The sequence below is a fragment of the Acinonyx jubatus genome, chromosome A2 (assembly GCF_027475565.1).
Source record: "Acinonyx jubatus isolate Ajub_Pintada_27869175 chromosome A2, VMU_Ajub_asm_v1.0, whole genome shotgun sequence".
NCBI lineage: Eukaryota > Metazoa > Chordata > Mammalia > Carnivora > Felidae > Acinonyx > Acinonyx jubatus.
Window position 1 is genome coordinate 116,272,571 of NC_069383.1, and position 18,266 is coordinate 116,290,836.

An 18,266-nucleotide genomic window follows, 5' to 3' on the forward strand; every position below is an offset into this window, starting at 1 on the left:
CCAAAAGTACTGTTGTTTTGCCTTTTAACCAGTCTTCAATGAATTTGTCCTCCAGATTACACCTGCACACAAACACAGTGACTTACACACAAGGTTCTCCATTGTTTACATACTAACAAAAGCCTAGACACTACTCAAGAATTTATCATTGGGGCTGGTTGATTAAACTTATGGTACAGCCACACAGTGAAATACTGTATGATTGTTCAAAAGGACAATCTCTGTGTGCTGATACAGAGGGATTTCCAGGATAGATCTGTAAGTGAAAAGACCATTGTTCAAAACAGGATAGATAGCATGCTGTCTCCTTTCTAAAAGGGGTGGCGGTGGTGGTATATACTTATATTTATTTGGTTTTCCATAAAGAAACACCAGAATGATAAACAATAAACTAATAAGTGATTACATTTTGCAGGCAAGGGCCAACAGGTTGGCAGGGGAAGGGAGTGTGAGACTTCTCAGTGTACATCTGTTTATGTCATTTTGATTTTGAACCCTGTAAATACACTAATCTGCTTTAAACAAAAAAGCGTCTGTACTCTTTGAGATAACATTTTGGAAATCATTGTTATCTTTAATGTTGTTATTATAAATTGGCTAATGAAATTTGATGCAGTAAGGTAAGACAAATAAATTAATGGGATTTTGTTGTTTAAAGGGCATTGGGATTATTAGAAAAATTGCTAAATAAGTTTGTTTCTGGTCAAATTAAGAGAAAACAGTATCTAAAGAACACATCAAAATAACTAAACAGTAACATTACGTTGTAAGTATGTTACTGTAATTCAGCGATACCTTGTATTTTTAAAAATCTTCATAATTGCTTTTGGAAGGTTGACATTACATTTGTTTTTTTAACTTTTAAGAATATGACATTTAATTAATGTTGCCGTGAAACCTTCTCTTACTAACATGCATTACTGTTTTGTACTTTATTATGGCCTTTTTTTCTGGGAGCACTTATGAACCTCAGCATACCCTTGAAAGCTAAATGGTTCACCTTATTTCAGGTGGTGAATTTGCTGAAAGTTTCTAGAGAAAAGGTGGGAACATAGAATAGTTCTTCCACATCTTTTTCATTTTCAGAAGAGCTTAAACTAGGTGGTACATGAGCCTACTGTCCTTTGGATGAACATGACATTGTTTTGAGGGGAAGGTATCTTCACCTAAGATACTATGACATCAAGTCCTTGAAATTTATGTGTGTCCAATGAATGTGACGTTGTCTTGGGGGAATGTATCTTCACCTAAGATATGATGACATCAAGTCCTTGAAATTTCTGTATGTCCATGAGATCACCATATGTAGCAGGCACTCTTTGTTTATGGAAATTCATCTCAGTCATGGTTTTCTGACTCTAGAATGGTTCCTGGCATGTGGTCGATTGTTGAATTAATTTCCCTGGGCTTCATTTGTCCTGTTGGTAAAATGGGAGGATAGTTTTTTGCCCTGGTAGTCTCCCTGGGTAATGGTAAAAAGCAAATGAGATGATTATATATTGTGGATGCTTCATAAATTGAACATAAACTTAGTTATGGTTTGCTTTCATCTCTTAATAAGGATTTACCATATAGTACTTGATAAAAAAGTTCTTTTCTTCTATCTGAAACTTTCTTCATTTTATATTTTCTAGATTTAATGGAGAACAGTGAAACTTTCAGCTCTACTTTATCTGTGAACCTTTTTGATGGTTATCTGATAAAACCTTATTGATGAATACATAAGAGGAGGTGGTATTTTTAATTCTTGTGGATTAGTAGCATTTTATTCTTCTTCTACTGGTTGAAGCAGCACAGTGTGATAAAAAAGAAGACAAACTTTGCATTCACATCCCTAGTTCTTTTTACTTAATGTCGCTAAGCCTTTGTCCATGTGTCAAATGCAGATAAAACCTAGGGTGCTTATATGAATTAAGGCCAATGCATATAAGCTAATTATCACAATGGTCTGTAGGAGTAGTTGCTCACGAAATGGTCATTTTTGTCATTGTCTTCATTGAGTGATTTCTTTCTTTTTTTTTTTTAAGTTTATTTTGAGAGAGACAGAGAGAGAGAGAGAGAGGGAGAGAGAGAATCCCAATCAGTCTCTGCACTGCCAGCACAGAGCCTGATGTGGGCCTCGAGTCCACAAACTATGAGATCATGACCTGCCTCCAAATCAAGGCTTAACTGAATGAGCCACCCAGGCGCCCCGAGTGATTTCTTTCTTGAACATAGGATGTTCACTGTTCTAACATGTTATTGTCAGCCAGCTACTAACATATTAGGCGTATAAGCTGCTGCTTACCCTGTAGAATAAGAACAGATTACTAAAAATAAGCATATGAAGAAGGATTCATGGTAGCTGGCAGCATTTAGTTAAGTACCATTGTCTGGTGGCATTGTTTGTTCTCTATCAATCCTCCAGTGATCTATCCTTAAGGAGTGTTTTGTTTTTGTTTTTGAGTTTGATACGCTCAACCACGCTCAAGTTAATGCGACAATTAGAAGAGTTGGGCTGGTGGGGGGGGGGGTCGTATGGTGTGGAGTAACTACCAGATAATAGAAAAATCCCACTCGTAAGTAATCTTTAATCCACAGGATTTTTATAGCAAATGTTTGCATTTTTTTCTGCCCCACAGTACCCGGTGTACCTGCCATGCTGGATAAATAACAAGTTCTGATGAATTTGTACCTTGGTGTCATAGAAACAGTGCAAATCAAAGATTAAAATAGAGCACATGGTGATCAGGTTTCCTAGGGCAAATGGAAGTGTAGTGCTGAGGCAGGTACTCGTGTAATTCAGACCCAGCTTTGTTTTATGAAAATGGAAGCTTTATTTATTGAACATTTACTACGTGCTAAGCTCTATGCTAAACATTCTATATGTTTTATTGATGAATCTTAGAATATCCCTGTGAACTGCATGTGTTACTGTCTTGACTTTACAGGTGAGAATATTGAGACTTGGAAAGATTAAGTATCTTGCCCAGTATTACACATGCAGTGACAGAAACAGCACTGAAACTGGACTCTCTTTGACACTACAATCTGTGATTTCTTCTCCTCTGGGTAGTCTTAATCAGTCATACCTTTGCCAGAGGTATTAGGCATCTTACATTTCAGCTTTGGTGGTAAAATCTTGACTAGTAAGGTGAAATAAGACGCTGCAAAAGAAACATGCAAAAAGTGTTTTCCTTTGCCTGTTAAAATGTTGCACTAGCGCTTTTAGTAAGAGAATAACGAGAGTAAGGTTTTATATAGGAAGACCAGCTAGGCTGAAGACCAACAAACAGCAGTTTAGCTCAAGTTTCTGGAAGTTTGAGCTGAAAATAAAGGTTAAATGGCATGAAAAATTAAGTGTGGGTGTTCTAAATAGATCTACTAGAATCTTCCTGAACAGAGTCTGGGAATTCCATAGAATGCAAGGTTAGCATTTTTGCCTGTGAGTCCTTCTCACGTGTATTTAATTTATAGAATAATTTTTGCTTTAGCTCGGACTGTTGGTAACATCGGAAAGCATAGTTTAAACACCCTTACCTGGGGAGCTCTGACTTCCATGTACCTGACTTCATATTCATCCAGCTTCTTTTTTCTTTTTTTTCTTTTTTTTAACTTTTTAAATGTTTATTTGAGAGAGAGAGAGAGAGAGAGAGAGAGCGAGAGCGCGTGAGTGGAGGAGGGGCAGAGAGAGGGAGACACAGAATCCGAAGCAGCCTCCAGGCTCTGAGCTGTCACCACAGAGACTGACGTGGGGCTCGAACCCCAAGCTGTGAGATCATGACCTGAGCTGAAGTTGGACGCTTAACCAACTGAGCCACCCAGGCGCCCCATCCAGCTTCTTAAAGTATGATCTACAGAATGTTCCAAACCCACATAGTAGAGGAGCTAAAATTTATTCCGAAAAAGTTCCTTGCCTGAGAATTAAAAGCTATAGCTGTATAGGCTCGTATATGCTCTGACCCCAGGTATACCAGAGTGAATAATTTATTTTCTCCTGTGGAGAATTTTTTAGATGTCTTTAAAGTATATGAAAGGAATTATTGATCTCCAAGGCATATTAAAATGGTTAAGATTTCAAAAATATTAATTTCTATCCATAAGAAAGAGATCTGAGAGTGTTAATTTTAGACACACTGACTGTTGTGCCCAGTAGTCTGTTTGTAAAATCCTATTTGTGAAACCCTAATGTGTAATTTCAGGAATGTGGTTTTTAAGTAGAATATGGTGAGTACATTACTTTAAGAAGGAATGACCATTGTTTTAATTGTATTAGTTGTCTGCTCTCAGTTTCTCAGAGGTGACTAGAATTAGAATAGCAGACATAGCAAATAATCCTGAAACATCATTGTAGGTAAGCTCCAGACCTTTCGAATTTTGTGTCCCTCAGATTAGTGACTAAGCTGGAGTGGAAGGGAAGGTGGCAAGGAATGAGGATGTCGGGGGTAGGGAGGCTGGGTGGTGTGGCTGGTCAGAGGTTTTGAAGTCACAGAACACAAGGACATTGCAGACCACTTTTGAGATGTGTTTTTTGTGAACCTCCTCTACCATCTGTTTTCACTGAGGTAGTGAAATATTTGCGGTACATTAGTGACAAAAGCTGCTTAGGTTTATGTCACTAATGTACCGCAAATATTTTCTTTTAACAAATCAGTGATTTCCACTGGTGATTTGAAATCCCTAGGTAAATTGATCACTAGACTGCTTGGTTGCTTGACAGGCTCAGCTGTCCTGCTTACTTACCGGAACAGTGGGGATGGTTTGTAACCTTCCTGTTCAAAAATAAAATTGTATGTGTGTATTGGGGTGTTGGTAAGAATCACACTTTATTTTTTCTGGCCCTGTGAAACCTACCAGGACCCAGAGCTGCATGAGCATTCCCTTAGCTCATGGGTTCTTGGTAGGAGCTCCCTGGGAGGGGCGGGGCGGGGGGGGGGGGGGAACAGGACAGGACTTGGTTGTGACAGCAGGAGGGCTGGATGGAAAAAAAAAAAAAAAAAAAACCTCTGTGTGTAAAGCATACATACACACACAGAGAGATACCAATGTACAATATATAAATGGATACACATTTTCAGTATTAAAATTTCACGGAAGGGTAATTAGGAAAAAAAATGTCTAAAAAAGCTCAGATCGGGGTGGGAGGCAATAATGAAAAGAATTGAGAAACACTGCCTTAGCTCTGTCCAGGTAAAGAAGAGTAGATGATGGTATCATTGTAACAGAGAGGAGAAAGAAAAAGTTACGTTAAAACAACTTCCCTGTTGTTTATAAAGTTGGAGTACTTGAAAGGGAAGTAAGTAATAACAGAAGTTGGGATGTTGGGGGTGGAAAGGTTAGACCACTTCTGTGGGAGTAGAGGTGGCATTGGATATTAGCCTGCTCTATCTAGCAAGTGTTGATGTGGGTCTGTCTCTTAGGAAATTAATAAAGTTGGTGCAGTCTGCCTTGTGTCTCCTTAAGGGCTTTCTGCTTTTCTCTCTTGCCTGCTAATAAAAACTACATTTAGCTTGCTGTTTAAGGGGAAAGCTTGTTTTAAGGCAGTTTACACTAAGATAAAAATTACCAGTGATAAATGAATGTTATTATTTTCCAGGGCACTTGGATTTACACAGGGGCCACCCTCAAATGTAAAAAAGTAGTAGATGCTTATATACTAACACTTTAGATTAGTGCTTCCCAAGCCTGGACCTTGAAGGAATGATTCACTGGATGTGTAAGAGCACATACGTATCAAGAATTATCTTTAGACATAATAAAGAGTGTCTCACAAATTCAGGTACTACTGTTTTTTCACTGCATATGTTACTATAATGAATAAAATATAGACTAAAAGTATTACTAAATTTATAATACTTTGTTATTATGTGTTTTCTCAAGCCACAAATACTGAAAAGTATTGCTGTTCCCATATGCGGATCCTTATCCTGAACCTGAGAACCTCTGAACTAGCTCTATTGGAAGGTCACTACACCTGTCATGCAAATGGAATCCCCCCCACCACCCCCAACCAGGTCATTATACACAGGAACCATAGTCAGAAAGGCTCCTACATATGGCTCCTTGAGAGTCTTGGGATTTGGGAGGGGGGGAACCCCTGGAGTAAAATATTTGGCACAGAACAGTATTGATTGATGCTTGTTGCCTTTTTTGTTCATGTACCACAGGCAAACATTGCTTCCAAGTGATTTGTCAGTTGTTGAGAATGATTCACTGCCACTTTAAGTCTCCTTAATTTTTAAACTTTTGTTATCAGAGTCTCGTTAGATAATGATTGGCCCTGACAAACCTGTTGTTTCTCACCCCAGAGCAAGTTCTTCTTTGGTTTTAGCCTTCTCCACCCTGGGGTAGTGACTGCTGTTTCTCAGTTGTCCCATGTCATGCCCTTCACATTCTTTGTCTTAGATGTCTAAAGAAATGCTTTTTCGCTATTGATGTACATCTTTTTTTTTTTTTTTTTTTGTAGGAATTTGAGTAAGAACAAGATGCTAAAAGCCTTAAAACAGTTTTTTCCTTTAAAGAAATAATACATGCCCTCTCTAACCTTATTTACCCTGTACCCTACACAGATAAACCAAAGATCACACAACACTTCAAACTAGGTTGCATTGTAATGAATTCCACTATTAGCACAGTTCAAATTAATTAAATTTTACTTTACTTTGGTTACAAAGGACTAAAAGCCACTTAGGAACTTAATGTCTCTTTGTGAATCTCATTACTAGAGTGAGGTTTTTAAAACACAGTTTGATCTTTGGTTGCCATAGGAGATTAAAAAGGCTCTTATTGTATTCCATTTGAATGCAGGTTTTATGTTGAGGGATTTTTTGAGGTTTGATGATTTTTTTCTTTATTTTTGCTAATTTATTGAGTTTTCTATACCTGTATTGAAATTGATGTATAATAAACTGCAAGTATTTAAAGCACACATTTTGATGAGTTTTGATACATGTACACAGCTATGAAATCATCTTCACAATGAAGATCCCAGAGTTTCCTTGTGACACTGTAATCCCTCCTTGCCCACCCCCTTGCCCCCAGGAGGTAATCATTGGTCTGCTGGTTTGTTTTCTGTCACTATAGAGAAGTTTGCATTTTCTAGAATTTCATATAAATAAAACTGTATGGTCTTCTTATCGTCTGGCAGTGTTGATGTGCCTTTCCTTTTAGTTCTAGTTCAGACATCATAAGAGATCTTCTAGAAGAAGAGGAAGCCTGGGAAGCATTACATAAGTGAGTGTTCATCATCAAGAAGTAAGCATGTGCTTTGAGAAATTGTAATTCCACGCAGTTCATTTTCAAATAAAAGAGTATTTGTGCTTTCTGACCTAAGGAAGTAGTAATTCACACACATTAAGGTAAAGATTTCTAGCTTGCTACTTGTTTCTATACATTTCTGCTTGGAAATGGAATCCCAGTGTAATAATTCTGGTCACTTGTCAGAAGTTGTTTTTCTAAAGACAAATTGTTCCGATGAGAAATTCACAGTTTAGCCTTAAGCACTGGCTCAGAGTGCTAAGAAAACTTTCAGTCCTTTCCTAGATGTTCCTGGTCATAAGACGTGTTTAGTGTAGAATAAATGCAGTTTGATTCCTTCTCCTTGTTAGCACTTAGGAATCTGTCTGGGAAATGGGAGTGGTGGGTGGAGGGGACTTGTTCCGGGTCCTGCTGATAAGTAAGGAGGAAAGGAACAGGGACAAGCATTAGATTTTCATTCATCTTCACCTGCAGGAGTGATGATCTGCAGTACAGCGGGGTGGCTTTGTTCCATTATAACTTCATGATTACCCTTCAATGGGCCCTCAAAACTGCCTGGCAGTTTTACTGTTTCTGTGATCATTTCTTTGTCCTGTTCCTCACAGGGATTATTTGAAACCTTGGCTCTTTGCAATGGCTCCACCCCCAGCGGGAGATCTTTTCTCCTCCTTTGTAGAGAGAATAGAACCCACTGTATAGTAGTCCTCATCTTTCCAACACCAAACATATAAATCTGCTTATGTTTGCACACATTTTATTCCTCCTTTTATTAGGGCACCTCGGTAGTTCCCTCAGTTATGCATCCAACTCTTGATTTCAGCTCAGGTCACGATCTCATGGTTCCCGGGATCCATCCCCACGTTGGGCTCTGTGCTCATGATGCCAAGCCTGCTTGGGATTCTTATGCTCCCTTTCTCTTTGCCCCTCTTTACTTTGTTCTTCTTCTTTTTCTTAAATGCATAAGGCAGAGTTGTCAACCAAGTGTTGGATGCCTGCCCCAGCATGCATAGAGTCCCTTGGGTTTTACCAAGGGGTTCTGTGTTATGTCGATTCCAGATGTTTAGGGAAACTCCCATTAGCTGACCACTAAACTCACCTAGCAGACATGTAAATGGCCACCCACACACAACCAAGAATGCATATTTACAGGGTTAGTTCAGAAAGTCACTAAACAACAGTAGCAAATAGCAATGTCAACAAACCTTGGGGAAGGAGAATCTGATTTCCAGAGTTGCCACAGTGGATCGTTTAAAATGTCCAGTTGTCAACAACAAAAAAATTGAAACATACAAAGAAACAAATGGTGGCCTATACACAGGAGAAAGAAGCAACCAATAAAAATGTCCCTGAGGAAACTCAGACATTGTACTGTTCGATCTTTAGATCAGCTGGTTTGAATATGTTCAGAGACCTAAAGGGAAGTATGACACAGTGTCTCACCAAATAGAGAATACTCATAAAGAAATAGAAATTGTTTAGAAAAAAATAGTAATTCTGGAATTGAAAAGCATAGCAGCTAAAATAAATTCACTAATGAGATAACAGCAGATTTGAGCAGGTAGAAGAAAGAATCAGCAAACTTGAAGATAGATCAGTTGAGAGTACTCAGTCCAAGGAACAGAAAGGAAAACAGACGAGAATAATGTATGGTCTCAGAGACCAGTGAGACACTGTCAAGTATATCACATGCATAATGGGAGTCTTTATAATGAGAGGAGAAAGAGGCAGAAAGAATATGTATAGAAATAATGACTGAAAACTTACTAAATCCAATGTAAAGAAAAAAATTACACATCCAAGAAGCTCACGAGACTTCCCAAAGACAGAAAATTGTGAAACAATCAAGAGAGAAGCAGCTCATTCCAAGGAATTTGGTAATTTTTCATCAGAAACCATGTAGGCCAGAGGCAGTGGAAAGACATATTCAAAGTGCTAAGAGAAGAAGACCGCCAACCAAGAATTCTATATCTAGCAAAACTGTACTTCAAAAACGAAGGAAAAATCAAGACCTTAGAGAACCAAAAACTGAGGGAATTGGTTACTAGGAAATATGTCCTATAATAAATATTACAGAGTCTTTCAGGCTGAAAGGAAAGGACACTAGACAATAACTTGAATCCATATGAAAAAACTTAGAGCACCAGTAAAGGTAAATATAAAAGTATAGGTTAATATAAAAGATGTAGTTTGTTGTTACTGTGTTATTTAAAAGAGAACTGTGCAAAGCAATAATTCTAAGTCTGTGTTGATAAACACAGTGTAATTTGTATGCCAGTAGCAAAAAGGTGGGAGCAAGCAACAGAGCTATATATAGAAACAAAGTTGTGGAATACCTTTGAAGTTAGGGTGTTATTAATCTGAGCTAGGTTGTTATCAATTAATAGGTTAATTATAATCCCCAGGGCAACCACTAAGGAAGTAAATTTTAAAATACAGTAAAAGAAATGACAAAGGAATTAAATGATAAACTAGAAAATAACACAGAAGAAAGCAGTGATGAAGGAATAGAGGAACACAAGACATAAGACATAGAAACCAACAAAATGGCACACATAAATCCTATACATTGAGTATAAATGGATTAACTGTTTCAGTTAAAAGAGAATGGCAGAATGGATTTAAAAACAAACCATGATCCAAGTATACACTGTCTACCAAAGATACACTTTACATTCATAGACACAAATAGGTTAAAAAGCATAGAAAAAGATATGCCATGCCAACAGTCTGGTGTAGCCATAATAATATCAGACAAAATAGACTTTCAGACAAAGATTGTTACTGGAGACAGAGACATTTTATTATGATAAAAAAGTCAATCCACCAAGAAGACATTATTATAAGCATATACACACCTAATGACAGAGCCCCAAATATATGAAGCAAAAAAGATAAAAACAAAAAAGCCCTTAGAGTTAGATGAGAAAAATGGCGGGAAAGGTAAACCACCTAAGAGCAATAGGAGCCAAAGCTCATCAAATAATTATCGTGGGTGGCCCTGGCTTCGCTCTGTCCTTTTCGGTTGGGGAGCCAAACAGGCTAAAGGCAAAGTGAGCCTGTGGGTGTTTCTTTTTTCTATCGGGTTTATTTAGGTTTGATAATAAAAATCGCCGGTTTTAGGTGTTCAGTTCTATGAGTTTTGATAAACATTTATAGCAATGTAGCCACTATTTACAGTTGATATATAGTGTATTTCCATCACACCAAAACATTGTCTGGTACCCTTTTGTATTCAGTCTCCTTCCTGGTTCCTGCAACCACTGATTTGCCTTCTGTCCCAACAGTTTTTTCTTTTTCCAGTATGTTCTGTAAATGGAACCGAATAATAACGTAGTTGTTTGTGTCTAGCTTCTTTCAGTTAGCATAACCCTTTTGAGAATTATCCATATTTTTCATCTATCAGTAGTTCCTTTTCATTGCTGACTGGTATTCCTTTGTAAGATTGTACCACATTCAAAAGCTGATGGGCACTTGGGTGGTTTCCAGATTTGGGGGATCATGAATAAAACTGCTGTAAGCTTTTGAGTGCGGTTTTTTGTGTGGATGTAAGTTTTCATTTCTCTTGGGTAAATACCTTAGCGTGACTGGCATTAGTGCATCATATACCAAGTGTATGTTCAACTGATAAGAAACTGCCCAGCTGTTTTCCACCAGGAGTGAGAGTTCTGGTTGCTCTGTATCTTGGCCAGTACTTGATGATGATGTTTTTTTAAAAAGCCATTTTAATAGATCTATAGCAGTATTTCATTGTCATTTGAATTTGCATTTCTGTAAAGGTTAATGACACTGAACTTCCTTCCACATGCATGTTTGCCATCCCTGTCTTTTGATGAGATGCTTCCTCACATTTTCTGCCCATTTTGTGAATTGGGTGGTTTTTTACTTTTGAAATTTCTGACTTTTTTGTCAGAAATGTATTTTGCAAATATTTTCTTCCACTTTGTGACTTGCCTTTTCATTTTCCTGATAGTGTTTTTCAAAGAGCAGTTTTAAATTTTGATGAAATCTAATTTAATCATTTTTTTTCTTTTATATTTTGTGCTTGTTATGTCCTACCTAGGAAATCTTTACCTAACCCAATGGTTTTCAATTATGTTCTGGAAATTTTAGCGTTTATATTTAGGTCTATAATCTATTTCAAGTTAATTAAAAAAAATTTTTTTTAATGTTTTGTTTACTTTTGAGAGAGAGAGAGTGTGAGCGGGGGAAGGTCAGAGAGAGAGGGAGACACAGAATCTGAAGCAGGCTCCAGGCCTGACATAGGGCTCGAACTTGTAAACCGGGAGATCATGACCTGAGCCGAAGTCAACGCTTAACTGACTGAGCCACCCAGGAGCCCCTATTTCAAGTTAATTTTTATAAATGATGCACAATAAGCATTGAGGTTCAATTTTTCTTCTTTACATGTGGGTTAACATTTTCTCTAGCTTTATTTATTGAAGAAACTATCCTTTCTTGATTTAATAACTGTGGTGCCTTTATCAAAAGTCACTTGAATATATATGTGTGGGTCTATTTCAGGAATCACTGTTCTGTTCTGTTGATCTAGATGTTTGTCTTTTCACCAACAACACCTTGTCTTCATTGCTGCAGTTTTATAATGAAGGACATTTTGGTTGCTTCCAGGTTTTGGCAATTATGAATAAAGTGCTGTTTATTATTATATTTTAATAAAAAGAAAGTGCAGGGTTTTGTGTGGACATAAGTTTTCAGTGCAGTTGGGAAAATACCAAGGAGTGTAATCGCTGGATTTGTATGTAAGACTATATTTAGTTTTGTGAGAAAATGCCAAGCTTTCTTCTAGAATGGCTGTGCCGTTTTGCATTCCTACCAGCAGTGAATGAGACTTTTTCTTGTTCCGTATCCTTATCAGCATTTATCGTGGTCAGTATAAATTTTTCTTCCTTAGAATTGTTTTGACTATTCTAGCTTTATTGATGGGAAGTGGAGCTGAGGCTCCCCTGTCCCTAAGGGAGATGAAAGGCTGTCTGTACCAGTCTGGATGTATTGCTGAACTTTGGGAAGGGATTTGATGGCTTTGCTGGATATAAGTACCAGATTCACCACCCTGCCCTGTCCTGTGCAGAAAGGAAGCGCCTGAGTTCATTTTGTGGGGTTTGGATAAGGTTCACCATGGGGAAGCTAATGTTACCTTGTAGGTGGGGTCCTTTGGGCTAATTCATTGTACTATTGTTGTTTTTAAATTTGAAAGTATGTGGGAATTGATATGTTGTGTACTTATAGTTCCCCATCCGGTAAGTGCCAGAGCAAATTCTCTGATAAGGAAGAGCCACACACAGACAAGTGCTAATACCCTTGCATTCCCACAACCCTAATGACCCCTCAGAGCTACAAGTCTTTATGACTAATGATTTTCCTGATTGGAGCCTCTGACAAAGGGAGGCGGCCTTCAGCTAGAGGCACCTTTTGGGATATTGGACTTGTGTCCAGCCTCACATAGCTACCAGCTATACACCTTCTGAAAAACAGCTCTTTGCTTGCTACTAGGTTCTTGTCAAAACTGAATGGCCTGGGCGCCTGAGTGGCTCAGTCGGTTAAGTGCCTGACTCTTAATTTCGGCTGAGGTCATGATCTCACCCCACATCAGGCTCTGCACTGACAGTGTGGAGCCTGCTTGGGATTATTTCTCTCCCTCTCTCTTGTGATCTCTCTTTCTCTCAAAACAAATAAATGAACTGAAAAACAACAACAACAACAACTGAATGGCCTGGTCCACGGAGGCTCTTATGGACTGAATTGTGTTCCCCTAAAATTCATATGTTGAAGCCCTAACCTCCAATGTGACTGTGTTTGGAGATGGAGCCTTTAAAGAGGTAACTAAGGTTGAACACATCATAAACGTGATCATGAAGGCCACAGATTGGCAGATCCCCCGTGTTGAGACTAACAAGCCTGACAGGTGCTAACTGAACCATCTAGGTTACTCATGAACATATCAATAATAAGAGCCCATTCTCCAAAGAGAATGCCTGGAATCAATAATGGGCTGATGGTCAAGGGATTGACTCGACCTTTTATCCTCCCTATAATCCACAGGCGTCTAATGTTGAAATGGCCTCCTTTAAAAATACCAACTCCCTCACCTTCTCCTGGTCCACACAACTTAGTAAGGAAGTTTGGTCACTGAATGCTGCTGTCCCCAGAAAGGAATTATCTTTGGGTCGCTTTCTGGGTAATGATTAGGGCAAAAAGCATGTTGGGGTTATATTGACCTATTTCAGAAACCCAGGGTTCCTCAGCTATTCCTAGGCATGATGCTTTTTTCTTTCTCCTAATGGCAACCATATACTGGCCAGATTGGTACACCCTCTGGGTGGCAGCTTGGCCAAGAGGGGTCCTAGAGAATTCAGACTTAATTCTGGTTAAGCTTGTTGGATTCACTTGCTGGAATGCTGTGGTTCTAGGTCAGGGCATCTGACCTACTGTCTGCCACATACATCTCCTGGTTGTGGTTCTTTCTGTGTTATAAGAATTGAGTTGCGACAGACTATATGGCCCTCAGAGCCCCAAATATCTGGTCATTTACACAGAAAGTTTGCCAACCCCTGTCCTAAATCAAAAATAGTAAGCACTTGTCTTGGTATACGACCACCGAGTCTTCTTGCTCTGGCCCACATGGGTCAAAGTGGGGAACATAATGAGTCTCTGAAAAGTTTAATGAAAATGTTCTTATTCCTCTTAAGCTTGACTCTTCCTGGTCAAAGGACTGTGTGTGGTAGGGGATTAGTGGAGAAAAGGTGAAGTTACAGCTAAGAAAAAGGAACATGCTAATTTTGTGGAGGTGGAGAAAGCAGCAATGTTGACACCTGGGGAGGAACCTCTTAGACTCTGGGAGGTACCATGAGGGAGGGACAATAATGACCTTTGTCTTTCAGAGCCACCCATTAAACATCTCTCCATGTATGTTCTCCAGCTTTTCCCTAGAGCCTTTATCATATTAATCAGTTGGTTCAAGTTTCCAACATGTGAGTCTTTCTGTTGGTTACTTTATCTCTTGACGATGGACTTATTGTTTTTTTTTCTTTGTGCATTTGTACATTTTGCATGGATGCTAGACATACTGTGAAGGGCCGTAGATACTGAGTTAAAATAGTGTTTCCACATGGAAACAGGCTTGCTTCTTCTGTCAGGCCATTAGTGTGGGGAGTTGACCCAGGTTGGAATTCCCTTGTTCCTAACATGACCTTCAGTGGATATCAGAGGCATCAAGATCTGCAACAAGTGGGCTACTTTTACCTTGCGCTTAGTGTGGGGGCTGGGTTGTAGAAAGGTTTTGTTCACTGCTTTTGTTTCCATTGACCTTTCAGCCTTGTCTGCATGCCTGCCTCCCAGAAGGGCCTCTCTCCATGCCCATACCTCTCCCTCAGCAGTTTACTGTTACTCCCTAATACTTGGTGCTTGGCTCCTGGTGGGGGCCCGCTGGAGCTATCTCTTTCTTGTTCCAGCTGTGGTCTCTGGCAGGCCCCATGTGCCTGGATCTTGTGGGCGGAGCTTTCTCTGCCCACCCCCTCTCCCTCCCATGGTTGTCAGACTGCCTTGACCCAGGCTCTGCTTGGTGTTGAGAACATCAGCCTAAGATGATTTTCTGCCCTTCCTCCAGAGGTAGAGGCTTTTATTTCTACCATTTCCTCGGCAGGAAAGTATCTTTGCCAGTGTTCTTGCAATTGATTTCCTATCCTTCAGTGCAGGTTGATTTCCTGTCCTTCAATGCAGATTGATTTTACCTCCGCTCCTCCTCCAGAGACCTTAGATCTTTGCCCGATTGCCATGGGCCATTCAGTTTCCCTCAGCAACTGAAAGCTTTCACTTCATAGAAGAGAACAATCCCAGGAAGAGGTAGGGCTTTCTGCCTGACCCCTGTCCCCACATTCACCAGCTTTATCCAGTGCCACCAAAGTGGGCTGTCCTCAGTCTCCTGCCCTGCTCCCAGTTTTTCTCATGAGCATTTGAGGGAGGCTCCTGGAAAAGAGCTTGCAAGTGCATGTGGCCTCTCCTTGTGTTAGGGCCTTTCAGTACTAGCCCATAGTTCAGAATTCACTAAAATGTCAGCTGATAACCTCTTACCTGGTTGTACAACAGCCACCTTCCTCCGGTGCTGTGTCAAAAGTGAGAACTTGTGTGGCCCATCTCTCTTTGGTGGGGCTTATCTTTCTTTGGAATTTTGTTTTCTTGGTTGCCTTACAACCTCAGCTCTCAGGATTAGGAGAATGATTTCATTGTGCTCTGACTTTGCCTTGTTAGGATAGGAGCACTTTTTTTTTTTTTTTCCAGTTTTGTTCATGTTAAGCAAAGTGTAAAATTATTCTAGATTTTGATTCAGAAGAAAGGGGTTCAATTCCTGCCTCTGTCACTTACAGCCTGTGATCTTTGCTAAGTCAGTTATAAAATGTATTTTAAAATGCTAATAATTATTATTGTAATAGACTAGCCAGTGGAGCAGAGGACTATGTGGAGGTTTAAATGAAACAGTGCACGTGAAAGCACATGTTAACTAGAAACTGCTGTGGAAGAATCATGATTGTTATTTTCTAAGGTGCTGTTTCCTTTTTTACATTTTCAGAAATGATCTTCAAGATGCAGAAATGAGTCCAAGGTTCAATCGTCGAACAAGATCAGATGAGAGTGCTGAGATCGAGCCGAGAAATAAACGGAATAGGAACTAGCGTGGGCTTTGCTGACGTTTCCAGTGTGGTGGGTGGAGTGTGCCCCTGTGGGTTGCCAGGCAGACTTCGTGTTCATAAATGCCCAAGTGAAGGGGTTAACTTCTCAATATGATAAGTAGCTGATTGTCATTCTTTTTTTTTTTTTTTTTTTTTGTGTCTTTCCTGGGAAAAAATAAGTTAACAGAACATCCTCACTTGGTTAGTTAACCTCCTGTCTCTAAAACCTCTCTCTGTAAAAATACATCCACACATCCGCCAGCTTTGCAGGGTTCACAGACGTGTTGGCAAAGGAGTTTTGTGTGGTTTTGTTTCTAAATCAGGATGTCCTTAAGGCATTCTCCTCTTCCATGGAGAAACTAACTTGAGAAAATGATTCTTTTCAACCTCTGCCACAAGGAACAGCTGAAGAGTTAAGAGCCTCTGTATTTCTGGAAAAGCAGGATGTCATAAATCACCTCTTTGGTGCATGTCAGCTCCTAATGCCTGGATGCCAGCATGCCTGTCACAGCAGTTACGTGATGGTCGTTGCCCGAGTTTAATGTAGTCATTTGTTATTTGGAGTAGGGTGTTGCGTACTGGAACCTAAAGTCACGAACAATAACTTTGAAACATCAAGCATATACTTCAGAAATGGCACTTCAAAATGATGTTAGTCTTTTTTTTTTTTTTCACTTGGATAAATCAAATTTTTAACACTCTGAATCCCAGCTATTAATCAAAAAGAATGCAATAAATGGATTTTGTAAATGAATAGATTCTGTATCAATTTAAAATAATGCCCTGAAAACTGTCTTGTGAATAGTTGAGCACAAGCTACAAATCATTGGAAGGGCTTGGTCAGAAATTGTTGTCTCTGCAAAATGTCCACCAGACCAGTTCCCAGTTCCTTCCAGAGTTCCTAATGCCTCTCTTTGGCATCTCAGAGCCAGCCCTCCTGTCCCTTCCCTGCCCCCACATCACTGCCCAGCCCAAACACATCCGCTTTCAAATAACATGACAGTACACGTGCCAGTGTTAAGACAACAAATTTATGAATGTGCCAGAGACATTTGTGACTTCCCCTTTGCAAAGAATGTCTCCATTGACTTTGGCTTTTTGGTATGCTTTTGGGTTTCTGGATAATGTGTGGAGTCTCATTATGACTTAGAGTTCAGCGTTTTCACATTTAAATGGCCGTTTGTTTTCCTTTTGAGTTCTCTGAGCTTCAAATGGTTATATAAGAATTTGTCATGGTCATGTCATCTGCTACATTATGAGTGGTGCAGGGGTACCTGGGTAGCTCAGTCGGCTAAGCGTCCGCCTTCAGCTCGGGTCATGATCTCAAGGTCTGTGGGTTTGAGCCCCGCATTGGGCTCTGTGCTGGCAGCTCGGAACACGGAGCCTGTTTCAGATTCTGTGTCTCCCTCTCTCTCTGCCCCTCCCCTGCTCATGCTCTGTCTCTCTCTGTCTCAAAAATAAATAAAAAAACATTAAAAAAAATTTTTTTTTAATTATGAGTGGTGCATTAAGGAAACTAAAAGTAGCACCACTCACTAAATTGGCCAGAGGATCTGATGTGAGGTCAGTGAGCAATATCAAGCAAAATAAGGTTTAACACTGATGTGATATTTATGTTACCGAATTGCCAGAAATTATGCTAAAATGAAAACTGTTTCATTAAAAATTGCATATCCACTATAAATTAAACTGGAAATAATCACTATTTTAATTGCAGCTATAAAAAGAAAACAAAACAAAAAAACCCCAAAATCCAAACAAGTAAATTTGAACATCTAATTGGGATCAACATCAGGGATTCATGAATCAGGCAGCATCCCATCTACAAGTAGAAAGGAGCTCCAAGGAGCTGTACAAAATGGAATGTTTTTAAAGGCAGAAAGGAGGTGGGACAAGGAAGTCATTAGCAAAAGAAAATATAGGATGGTTTAGTCAAATTCCTTTTGGGGCAAGGGGAGGTGGTCTCTCATGCAGATCACCTCACTAGTGCTGATCAGGAAATTCCGGATTGGTTAAAGGTCACGTTCCTACAATGCAACTAAGTGTTAGTTGCTGTTGTGGGGGCAAGTGACTCCACCTTGGGTCTGTTGTTTCTTTTTCTTTATTTTTGACACAGCAAAAGGAGTCTGCAAGGGAGTGGTGAGACCCAAGTTAGGGAAATAGGCAAGTGACTATTCAGTAAATATTTGATTATCTTCTTAGGTAGCAGTTACTGTGCTGAGCACTGGGAAAACAGAGGTGACCAGAGGGCCATCTGAAATGATGGTTTTCAGTAGGGCAGGAAAGAAGATTTTGCCCCTAAGGGGCTTTTGCCAGTTTGTGGAGACATTTTTAGGTGTCACAACTGTG

General features: G+C 39.5%; 1 protein-coding gene across 6 annotated transcripts in view; it reads left to right on the plus strand.

Moving 5' to 3' along the window:
- Positions 1-16,671, plus strand: part of RAD18 (RAD18 E3 ubiquitin protein ligase) — a 109,577-nt gene extending 92,906 nt beyond the window's left edge. The window contains exons 12-15 of one of the 6 annotated variants that reach the window (XR_003415054.2): positions 1,635-1,731; positions 5,860-5,993; positions 7,150-7,212; positions 15,818-15,950. Coding sequence is in view for 3 of the 6 variants with exons in the window: in XM_015069305.3 (XP_014924791.1) it covers positions 7,150-7,212; positions 15,818-15,920 (166 nt within the window). In the remaining 3 variants the exon portion in view is untranslated. Of the gene's footprint in view, positions 1-1,634; positions 1,732-5,859; positions 5,994-7,149; positions 7,234-15,817 lie in introns of all 6 variants that reach the window. The other 5 variants (XR_008297017.1, XR_003415055.2, XM_027042535.2 and 2 more) reach the window with 5 other exon arrangements.
- The last annotated feature ends 1,595 nt before the right edge of the window (positions 16,672-18,266 follow it).